The sequence below is a fragment of the Bombina bombina genome, chromosome 1, assembly GCF_027579735.1.
Source record: "Bombina bombina isolate aBomBom1 chromosome 1, aBomBom1.pri, whole genome shotgun sequence".
NCBI classification, from domain to species: domain Eukaryota; kingdom Metazoa; phylum Chordata; class Amphibia; order Anura; family Bombinatoridae; genus Bombina; species Bombina bombina.
The window spans coordinates 1,098,836,392-1,098,849,093 of NC_069499.1; the positions used below are offsets into that span (position 1 = coordinate 1,098,836,392).

The 12,702-nt window shown below is 38.2% G+C and overlaps 1 protein-coding gene across 1 annotated transcript in view; it reads right to left on the bottom strand.

The window, feature by feature from the left end:
• The window catches only part of LOC128663152 (fer-1-like protein 4), a 284,642-nt gene that overhangs the window by 103,963 nt on the left and 167,977 nt on the right, over positions 1-12,702 (bottom strand). Inside the window, exons 13-16 of the mRNA XM_053717349.1 lie at positions 6,112-6,295; positions 4,331-4,517; positions 3,036-3,400; positions 874-982 (exon numbers count right to left, since the gene is read on the bottom strand). Of these exons, the coding sequence (XP_053573324.1) occupies positions 874-982; positions 3,036-3,400; positions 4,331-4,517; positions 6,112-6,295 (845 nt within the window). The remainder of the gene's footprint in view (positions 1-873; positions 983-3,035; positions 3,401-4,330; positions 4,518-6,111; positions 6,296-12,702) is intronic.

Here is a 12,702-nt window from a genome sequence, read left to right on the forward strand (position 1 = left end):
CTAGAAATAACTTTAATTCTTAAAAGTGATACATAAATCCAGAGGCATGATCATGTGGAGGGTATTACAAAGCCCTGGAGGCAGACTACACTTTCTATTTAACAATATGATATATTTACTGTTAGGGGGCACATACCTTATAGCCGTCTCTCATGAATAACATTAACATCTTATGGACAGCAGTGTAAAGTGTTTAATTATTTGACCAGACATAATATGACTTTTTAAACCTATTTTATATATTTTCTTTATAGCTGCCATGTATTACATGAGAGTGGCATTAACTAGACATCCTATAATCCAGTAATAAGAGACCTTCCTGCGTAGGAGTACCTGATCGGTGGTTGTTGTTTTTTTCACAATGATGTATATAGCTACATTTTTTCACCTAACAGAACTGTATTAAAATATATGCTATGTTTACTCCTTTTAAAATGCCTCACAATATTGTTACTAGGCAGAAGCTGAATAGTTTGTGATTTTTTTAACTGCATTTCAGTACATATCTTTTATGCATGTATTTGTGATATTTTGTCAAAAGCTTGACAATAAGACTGTAGTTAGGTAAATGGGTTAAACAGCTGCTAAATTGCCCTAAAAACTTCTTAATCAACTGAATAAATCTTAAAAGGGCTTAGAAAATAGCTAATTATTATTTGTTGTGTTTGCTGAGACCAATCAAATGATAGTCTTAACCTATAGGGTTGGAATAAACACACAAAGGAAAACATTGTCAGTTCTTAAAATTATCTTGGGGTTTCTACCTGTCTCTTGAGAGGAGCCTACTCTGTGCAGCTACGCCAATGCATATAGGGAAGATATGAATGTTGGGTAGCGAGTAACTGGTTTCAATGTTGCTGCAGCATAACTTACCTACTGAGAACTCAAATTTGACTGGTTTGTTCCCAATGCTGAGGTCAATCATTGTGCACTCAAACAAAACACCAAATAAAAGGAATTCTTCCTTCACCCCCAATGCATTCTGTAACAGAATAAAAGTGCATTTATGATTATGTGATAGAAAATAAATAATGCAGTTGTGCAACAGAATTTTGTTACATTTTTATATTTAATGCAAAATGAAAATATACTGAATTAGAACTTTTCTACAAACAAGTGGAAAATGGGCACATCCACATGATCTCTGACAGAACACTTACATAGGGCTGGATTATAAGTGAAGCAGTACTTTGAGTTCCCTCTCGCGCATTAAATCCGCTAGATGGAGGCTTTTTGCGTGTCGTATTGTTGATTATATCACCTTCTATCCTGGTGGTAATTAGCTGTTGATTTCTGCGCCTTCCTATTCCTTGTATTTGTTTCATGTTCTTTGAGGTGTTCAGGGACACCTCTGCCTTTCAGGAATTGGCTGCAGAATCTCTTACAGCTATACTTTTGTATAGAGGTACCCACAACTAATAGGGCACTTTAAACACAACTATATAGTAGCGCTATAGGGTGGGTTAAGGGACTTGGTTCCTTATCTCATTCATTCTTTGTTGTATATATATATATATATATATATATATATATATATACACACACATACATATGTATTTATGTGTTTATATGTGTATATATGTCTGTAAATACATATTTACAAATATAAATACTTATGTACACACATATAAACATATATATATATATATATATATATATATATATATATATATACCTATTTAGACATGTATATGTATCTCTATATTAAAGCTTTGCATGCCTTTTTTTTTTCTAACACCTGAGACCTCATATCTTTGGGCCCTTATAAGTTTTTATATAATATTTATTTTGAATCAATTCTATCAGTCTGTGTTATTATAAGTGAAACAATACTTTTAAATGTATTTCTGACGTGTTTTGTGTAACTTTTTGTCAGATAACCGTTAACCAGAGTTCTGAAGTCGCCCTTTCCCTAAATGTGTTAAATTTAATTGCGCGTTTACTTTCAACTCTTAATATGCACGCTACTACTTTTCACTTGTGCACAACATTTAGCACGCCACTCGTAATCTAACCCATAATTAGGTCTAGCTAAAAGTACTTTTAAAAAAAAAGAGCAATTTATACCATAAATTGGGGCATGTGTGTTGCCAGGCTGATATTGCTCAATTTCACAAGTATACAAAACATTCACAACATATAATTTATAGTATTTATGATCCTTATGTACTCTACCTTAGAGTGAAGAGATAAATCATTATATATCCACTAATTTATGTCCATATATGGACTGCTCCTACGCACCCACAAATCCTGATTGGTTGCTTATTTTTGTTTTATCCCTTATGGGAGAATAAACATAGTCTCTTCACATTTAGTTTTATTCTGGAGTGCCATAAGTTTTTACATTATAAGTAAACCGTTTTTAAAAACAAAATTAAATGTAAATAGAGAACGCAAGAGCTGTGGCACTCTCATCATTAACTTTACTACCAATTTCAGGTTCTGATTCATTTTCCTAGAACTAATAAGTAACATATTTAACAATGTAATACATTTATAACTCACTAGCAGAGTGATCACCAAAAATGGAAACAGAGATTATTGTTTCAAATTTTATTCTGGTAATGACTTTACAATTTTTCAAAGAGAGAAGAAGATGTCAAAGAAGTGGGGACAAGGCCAGTCAGTGTGGCATGTCAACATTATGGGGCCGATTTATCAAGCTCAGTATGGAGCTTGATGCCCTTTGTTACTGGCAAGCCTTCTAAAGACCGCTGCTCCATAACTTGTCTGCCTGCTCTGAGGCCGAGGACAGAAATCAACCCGATCGATTACAATTGGGTTGATTGACACCCCCTGCTAGCGTCCGATTGGCCGTGTATCTGCAGGGGGCGGCATTGCACCAGCAGTTCACAAGAACATATGCTGATAAACGTATGCTGTCTGCATTTATTGATGTGCAGCGGACATGATACATTGTATCATGTCCGTTCGCATTATGATAAATATACCCCTAAGGTTACACTTAGGGTTAACCCAAATATAGTTTTTAGTGACCTAATGAATGCAAAACAATAATTGCAGTAACATACCTCTGGCAATGGATGAGTATCTTCAACTTCCACTGTCACAGCATTAGGCTGCTCAGAATTCTCTCCATCTTCACCATCTTTACTGTCTTCCACAGTTGCCTCTTTTTCTTTCTCTTTGGATTTTTTACTCTTCTTTTTTACCTTTAATTTACTGAAAGCGTTTCTCAGAGCTTGTAATGGTTTCTTGTCTTGCATTGCATTGTTGCTAAATATTTCCACTGATAAGGCCATAAGAATGCGTCCTCTGTAGAAGATTCCCTCACCAAGACCTTCATTGAGATCTCGATGGACATCTCTCAATGTGTAGTTTTGAGGAGACCCATATAGATTCACCCAAGCAGGACCAAAGGATGGGTTAAAACCAACTGCAATCAAAGGAATAAAATGGAATAAATTAACAGACCTTTCCAGATATCCACACAGTAGTCACACTTTGTATGCAGTGTCCAAGGGTAATCACTGGTTAATAAATATTATTTAGCGTCACAAATTAACATAAAATGAAATTTACCAGTAGATGACACTGATTGGAACCCTCAGTCTTGAATGCACTGTGAGTTACCCTACCAATTTTATTTTAGAAATCTCAGAAAAAAGGTTCAATAAACATAAAAAAATATTTTTTGAGAGTGGCTGTAAAAACTCTCTGCTTAAAATGTTATATGCTAGGCCCTGAGTAGTAAGATATTTCAGTGGACAAGTATTTAATTTTTTTGTTTATTATTTATCATGCATTTGACTCAAAACTTGTAATGAGTGGACTAGTAACTTGTTCCCTAGATAGATGGATTGATGGATGGGTGGATGGATAGATAGATAGATAGATAGATGATAGATAGATAAAGGAAATCTTAAATCAGTAACAATATACTTTATTTAGCTCAGCCACTGAACCAATAATCCACTGATTATCTATCATGATTTAAGTATTAGTGCCTGATGAAATAAAGCTCTCCACTCTGGTCTCACCAGAACTGTGAGGTTTATCAAAGAATTTTAGAAAGTCACATTTTAGATTGGGATTTGTTTAGCTCGCTATGCAGGAAGGACATAGACATTACAAAGATTTTACATGACTTCTCTTCATGGCAGAGACTTTTTGGTCATCAGTCCCTTAGAGTTTGGAAAATCTTACTTTAGAAGCACAATGAGTTTAGCTTGGTTTGTATTCTTTTAAAATGTATTCTGCATTACCTGAGTTTTTACAGTAAGAGTGAATTTATCAATAACTATCACTTTCACACGCACAGGAGAGATAAAACAAAAGCTATTATGAAGTAGAGTTTTGTTCTCACCTTGTTTGCTGGGGTCAGATATTTGCTTTAAATCAATAAAATGTGTTGCTAGGGCAACATCCCCCATATGGGCATCATCTAGCACTTGAATTTTCATTTTACGGGCAAGAGGAGGGAACTGTTCAATAAAACTAATTTGTTCATTCCATTCGGGTGTTGTTGTATCACTTTCCACACCTGTTTCACCCTACATGACATAAGAAAAATAAAGAAATCACTAGGAAACAGACAAACTGTATAGAAGATATAGGCTTTATTAATACATGTATTTTATTATTATTATGGAAACTGTTAAACTAGTTGTATTTACTGTATTTACTGCTTCATTTGAAATTCAGGGCACTATTGTGGATATCACATAGTTGTGAACATCTGAAAATAATTTCCTGGAACTCTTTGCAGCAGAGCCATGACCATTTAAGGTTTGCATAGCTCCGCCCACTCCAATCCAACCCAAAACAAGCACATAAAATACTAATAGTATAATTTAGCCACACTGATTGCTTAAAGGGATTGGAAAGTTCATTGGTGTCTGCACACACGTCTTTTGTCATTGGTTCACCAGATGTATTCAGGTAGCTTCTGGTAGTACATTGCTGCTGTGGATATGACTTAAATTAAGTGTTTAATATCTGTACAGAGGTTAAACACATTGATGTGTGCAAGCAATAACATATATTTAACAAATAAGAACATTTTCTTTTTGCATTGTTATAGCATTTTAATACAGGTTAAATCCACAAGTTCCTCATCACTTCCTATGCCAGTCATGTGCTTGAGACTAAGGGAAGAATAACTTTACAGCAAATATCATAATAAGCAAGCAAGGGTTAAATTATTAACCATTCAGCATATGTATAGCAGGACATCACAATGCACCTAGTTTATATAGATGTTACACAGCCTGAAGTTAGACAGTGATATTACCTCACTATGTTTAACCTGCTAACTACTCCTCTGTTGGGGATGTTGGGATAGATAACAATTTATGTAGATATTTTAAGGATTTGTTTTTTGTGTTATAATTTTGCTAAAACACTGTTGAAAGTTTCACAAGTAGTTGGATTTTTGTTTAGGTAAAGATTCATTTGTCATCTTTGCTGCTGCAGTGATTGAGGGCAGTAGGTTATTAGACTCCGAAATACCCTAGTAAATCTGGATTTTTTTTGTATATTCTGTAAATTCCAGTCCATGAAGAGCCTGATGTCTTAGGGGTCGATTTATGAAGCAGCGGATGCTGCTTCCGACCCACTCCGCTTCAGTTCCGCCTGAAGCGGAAGTTAAGAAGCAGCGGTCCTAAGACCGCTGCTCCTTAACTCGTCCGCCACCTCTGAGGTGGCAGACAGCAATCAGCCCAATCGAATACGATCGGGTTGATTGACACCCTCTGAATCTGCAGGGGGCGTTATTGCACCAGCAGTTCACAAGAACTGCTGGTGCAATGATAAATGCAGACAGCGTAAGGTCATACCACTACTTTTTATACGGCCAGCCACTATCTCAAATGTTACAGGAACTGCATGAATCAATATTATAGGTGTTTCTGGCCATGATGGCAAAATCTGTCTTCAAGGTTATGCATTGGAAGATTTTTGTACTCACCCAGTGTGTTTGTACAATAAGGTGAATTTCAAATGAAACACCACATTTTTGAAGATGGTGGTGATGAGCTTATAAACCGAGAGAGATTACTTTGCTAGTGCTTGATAAGGAGGCAAAACCATGTGATTATAGAAGGACTATGACAGTAAATTATATCAGCATCTCAATCTCTCACATACTTGTTGGCCGGCAAATGTAACCTGGACATAGGGATCTATAAATACTTTCTTCTCTCCCATTATCTTGGAGAAGCTTCCCATAATTCCGGAACTCATACTGGGCAATCCCTCTGCCTTGTATATTTTCACGCAAAATTTTGACCATGGCCTTTCTGCTGGAATTCGTTTTGGAAGCAGTAAATTTCTAAAATAAAACACAGAAAATAATAATAATTAAAAAAAATACAATCTTTCTTGATTTTTCAAATATTGAGTGATATACAGTAGCACCAACACAGTATGGATTGAAAGGCGTCTGTCACACAAAATAAATGGTACCTAGATAATAGTACAAAAAACAACAGTATTCTCTTACAATAATATATATAAATTAATACAAGGTCAGATAGAACTAATTCCGTTGCCCCGTCACTATCAATGATAAAACCATTTATCTTTGCAGATAGGGAAAGAAAGAAGAGAGAAGAGAGGGGAACCTTGCAAACTTTAATGAACTAGGGTAACCAAAAAGCATGGACTCCCTCTATGAAATGGCTAGTTTGGGACTCCTTATTTGTAGCCTGTTTCTCTGTTCCACTAGAGGTCTTTGTATTCTGTGGACAATTTTGGAGACCTGTTACCTGCATTGGAAAGCTCTCTGGCTCCACCTGCTTGCCAGCAGCAGGTAGTTCTGCAATTAGCTCTCCTATAAAATGCTGCTTCACAGACCACTCCCTGTCCTGACATAGTGGTTCATCTTGTTCCTGTTAGTGTCTCTGACCTTGCCTGAATTTCCTGTTTGGTTCCTGAATCCAGCTTTCCCTTTTGGAACCTCCCTTGGATTTGATCTAATATTGGACTGCTTTTCTGTTTACCGAACTTGGTCTTGTAACCTGACTATTCTATTGGATTATCCCTGGATTTGGTGAGTTTTCTAGCTGCTCTCAGGTATCTAACCCTCGGCTTGTCTCCTGGCCATTCACTCACTATCAGCCTGTCTCTGTTTCCAGACTTTCCTGTGGTATCATTCTGCTTCTCTAGCACCCTGTTCCTGTATCCTAGTCCTGCAGTTTCAGTGCCTAGCCGTGCAGAGGGGGATTGCCAAGTTCCTGTATCCAGCACATGTACCCAAGTGCTTCAGAGAGTGTCTGCCAAGTACCAGTCACCTGCTTCTGCATTCAATTTCCACAGAGGAATGCAATGTGCCAGTCTCCAGCTACAGTGCCCAAGCTCTGCAGAGGGTCTATGTCAAGTTCCAGTATCCAGCACCTGTGCAAAGCTCTGAAGAGGGTATCAAGTGGGCATTCCTGTCTCTGTCTCAAGTGGGCAACTCCAGTCTCAAACTTAGAGTGGGCATTCCTGTATTAGCCCTCAAGTGGGCATTTCTGTCTCAGTTTCAAGTGGGCAACTCCTGTCTCTGTCTTAGAGTGGGCAACTCCTGTCTCTGCCTCCAGTGGGCATTCCTGTCTCTGCCTCCAGTGGGCATTCCTGTCTCAGTCTCCAGTGGGCATTCTTGTCTCAGCCTCAAGTGGCCATTCCTGTTGTTGGTCTCAAGTGAGTATTCTTGTCTTCAGCCTAAATTGGCACTTTGTTCCTGGCCTTAAAGTGGGCATTACTTCAGACTCCGTTCTAGTGTGGGTGCACCTGCTAGTCTATCCTGTTTCCAGTCTCCAGTTCCAGGACAATAAACATAAACAATATATAATAAACTTGCTTGCTTGTCTGTTACTTAACCATGCCTTAAAGGGGTAATTCAATAACGAAGTACAAACCACTGGCCCCTTTCGGTATTCAAGACAGTCCTACGCCTGCCAACACTTTGCATATGCTCCTTACCCCAGAACCCGCTGCACAGAACTTGACAGGTAAATAAGTAAATATAAAAAACCTTTCCAGTGTGGAGCAGCTTGGTTTTTTTTCCCAGTTCCTAGCAATAGAACGTTTTGTGGCTATTAGAATATAAATTAATAAACAACTCAGTACTGGGCCCTGTTCTTTTTAATATTTTTATAAATGACTTGGAGCAAGGATTAAATAGCGACATCTCTATTTTTGCAGATGATACTAAGTTAAGTAAGGTCATTAGGTCAGAGCAGGATGAACTCTCTTTGCAAAGGGATTTGCTAAAATTAGAACTATGGGCAAGTGAATGGAAAATGAGATTTAATACAGAAAAATGTAAGGTTCTACATTTTGGAAGTAAAAATAAGCAGGCTATGTATTTTTTAAATGGGACAAGACTTAGCCAAACACAGGAGGAAAGGGATTTGGGAGTAGTAATAGATAACAAGCTAAAGATGAGTGCACAATGCAGGGCAGCGGCTTCCAAGGCTAATAAGATACTAGCATGTATTAAAAGAGGCATTGATTCAAGGGAGGAAAGCATAATTCTGTCATTATATAAAGCCCTGGTAAGACCTCACCTTGAGTTTGGAGTGCAGTTCTGGGGACCGATTGCTAAAAAAGATATTGCAGAACTAGAAAAAGTTCAAAGAAGGGCCACAAAGCTAATAAGGGGATTGGAGAAATTAACCTATGAGGAGAGGCTAGCCAAACTGGGTCTGTTCTCTTTAGAAAAAAGGCGCTTGAGAGGTGACATGATTACTTTATATAAATATATTCAAGGCCCATATACAGAGATGGCAGAAGCTCTTTTTATTCCAAGAAAATTGGTTCTGACAAGAGGTCATAATTTAAGGTATGAGGAAAGGAGATTTAATCTCCTGCAACGGAAACGTTTTTTCACTGTAAGAGCAATAAAATTGTGGAACTCATTACCAAAGGAGGTAGTGAATGCCAATACCATAGATACATTTAAAAATAGTCTGGATAAATTTCTGTATATAAACAAAATTCATGGATATGATTGCTAGTATTAAATGGGTCACATTTTAATGGGGTTATTTAAGCTTAACTGGAGCTTTTTGTAAGTATTTTAGATTTGTATAGGTTGAACTCGATGGACTTCAGTCTTTTTTCAACCTTATCTACTATGTTACTATGTTACTATGTTACTTTTGGGTTTGGGAATCTTTTCAAGTCCCAGGTGGAGAAGAGCTACTTCAGGATGAAGGTTCTATGGTAAATAAGATGTTGTACCACAGAATACATCCACCATATATGATAGGCGCCGCAATACCCAACTGTCCAAACCCCCTTCAACAGACCGGGAAGCAGGCCAGTAACATGTTATGTAACTTCAAAGGTACAAGGTGCCATCTAGTTAATAGTTTGTTATAGACAAATGTACTGCAGGTTTAATAATCCTGATGACTTCACTCAATCCCATGCTCTAATATAACATGTTTTAATGAGGTGTGAACAGTTTCATAGGAATTTATAGTGTGCTGAGAAGGGGAACCATCTGTGTGCCTGAGATCCATCTAATCCACCAGTGCATTAAAGATCTGAGAGTCAGGAAAAACTTCCCAATCTTTCAGTAGAGACATAGGCCTCTATTTATCAAGCTGTCAACTGCAAATACTCTGGAATACCGCAGCATATTTGTGGCGAGCCTGATTCGCCGTAGTTATCAAGCCCTACAGACCGGCAAAAGTAGAATATAGTGACGTAACATACGATCCGGCGGACTCAGTCCAACACAGATCGATAGTTACGTCACTACAGATGTTCCGAACGCAAGTTCGGCACAATCTGACTACTTTTGGTAGTTATCAAATATCTACCAGGTACACTCGCCACTATTCCGGCCCATCGTACCTGGTTTTCAATCCGCCGCCCTGGAGGCGGGGGATGCCATAGGAATCAATGGGAGTCTGGCAGCAGCTCATATTCGATGCTGCCAGATATCCCATTGATTCCTATGGGAACGTCTACACCTAACACCCTAACATGTACCCCGAGTCTAAACACCCCTAATCTGCCCCCCCTACACCGCCGCCACCTACATTATACATATTAACCCATAAACCGCCGCTCCCGGAGCCCACCGCAACTCTAATAAATGTATTAACCCCTAAACCGCCGCTCACGGAGTCCACCGCCACCTACATTATACCTATTAACCCCTAATCTGCCGCCCCCTATATCGCCGCCACCTACATAAAGTTATTAACCCCTATCCTGCCGCTCCCGGGCCCCGCCACAACTAAATAAATTGTTTAACCCCTAAACTGCCGCTCCCGGAGCCCACCGCCACCTACATTATATTTATTAACCCCTAATCTGCCCCCCCTACACCGCCGCCACTATATTACATTTTTAACCCCTAAATCTAAGTCTAACCCTAACCCTACCACCCCCTAATTTAACTATAATTTTAAAAAATCTAAAAAAAAATCCTATAATTAACAAAATTATTCCTATTCAAAACTAAATACTTACCTGTAAAATAAACCATAAGCTAGCTACAATATAACTAATAGTTTCCTTGTAGCTAGCTTAGGGTTTATTTTCATTTTACAGGCAACTTTATATTTATTTTAACTACCTAGAATAGTTATTAAAAAGTTATTAAGTATTTACTAAGGCCTAGATTTGGAGTTTGGCGGTAGCCGTGAAAACCAGCGTTAGAGGCTCCTAACGCTGGTTTTAGGCTACCTCCGGTATTTGGAGTCACTCAAAAAAGGGTCTAACGCTCACTTTTCAGCCGCGACTTTTCCATACCGCAGATCCCCTTACGTCAATTGCGTATCCTATCTTTTCAATAGGATCTTTCTAACTCCAATATTTAGAGTCGTGTCTGAAGTGAGCGTTAGAATTCTAACGACAAAACTCCAGCCGCAGAAAAAAGTCAGTAGTTAAGAGCTTTCTGGGCTAACGCCGGTTCATAAAGCTCTTAACTACTGTACTCTAAAGTACACTAACACCCATAAACTACCTATGTACCCCTAAACCGAGGCCCCCCCACATCGCCGCCACTCGATTACATTTTTTTAACCCCTAATCTGCCGACCGCCACCTACGTTATACTTATGTACCCCTAATCTGCTGCCCCTAACACCGCCGACCCCTATATTATATTTATTAACCCCTAATCTGCCCCCCTCAACGTCGCCTCCACCTGCCTACACTTATTAACCCCTAATCTGCCGAGCGGACCTGAGCGCTACTATAATAAAGTTATTAACCCCTAATCCGCCTCACTAACCCTATAATAAATAGTATTAACCCCTAATCTGCCCTCCCTAACATCGCCGACACCTAACTTCAATTATTAACCCCTAATCTGCCGACTGGAGCTCACCGCTATTCTAATAAATGTATTAACCCCTAAAGCTAAGTCTAACCCTAACACTAACACCCCCCTAAATTAAATATAATTTTAATCTAACGAAATTAATTAACTCTTCTTAAATAAATTATTCCTATTTAAAGCTAAATACTTACCTGTAAAATAAATCCTAATATAGCTACAATATAAATTATAATTATATCTTAGCTATTTTAGGATTTATATTTATTTTACAGGTAACTTTGTATTTATTTTAACCAGGTACAATAGCTATTAAATAGTTAAGAACTATTTAATAGCTAAAATAGTTAAAATAATTACAAAATTACCTGTAAAATAAATCCTAACCTAAGTTACAATTAAACCTAACACTAGACTATCAATAAATTAATTAAATAAAATACCTACAATTACCTACAATTAAACCTAACACTACACTATCAATACATTAATTAAATACAATATCTACAAATAAATACAATGAAATAAACTAAAGTACAAAAAATAAAAAAGAACTAAGTTACAAAAAATAAAAAAATATTTACAAACATTAGAAATATATTACAACAATTTTAAACTAATTACACCTACTCTAAGCCCCCTAATAAAATAACAAAGCCCCCCAAAATAAAAAAAATGCCCTACCCTATTCTAAATTACTAAAGTTCAAAGCTCTTTTACCTTACCAGCCCTGAACAGGGCCCTTTGTGGGGCATGCCCCAAGAAGTTCAGCTCTTTTGCCTGTAAAAAAAACATACAATACCCCCCCCCCAACATTACAACCCACCACCCACATACCCCTAATCTAACCCAAACCCCCCTTAAATAAACCTAACAGTAAGCCCCTGAAGATCTTCCTACCTTATCTTCACCTAACCAGGTATCACCGATCCGTCCTGGCTCCAAAATCTTCATCCAAGCCCAAGCGGGGGCTAGACATCCATCATCCGCCGGCTGAAGAAGTCCAGAAGAGGGTCCAAAGTCTTCATCCTATCTGGGAAGAAGAGTAGATCCGGACCGGCAACCATCTTCTTCAAAGCGGCATCTTCTATCTTCATCCGATGAGGACCGGCTCCATCTTGAAGACCTCCATCGCAGATCCATCCTTCTTCTCCGACGACTAGACGACGAATGACGGTTCCTTTAAATGACGTCATCCAGGATGGCGTCCCTCGAATTCCGATTGGCTGATAGGATTCTATCAGCCAATCGGAATTAAAGTAGGAATATTCTGATTGGCTGATGGAATCAGCCAATCAGAATCAAGTTCAATCCGATTGGCTGATCCAATCAGCCAATCAGATTGAGCTCGCATTCTATTGGCTGATCGGAACAGCCAATAGAATGCAAGCTCAATCTGATTGGCTGATTGAATCAGCCAATTGGATTGAACTTGATTCTGATTGGCTGATGGAATC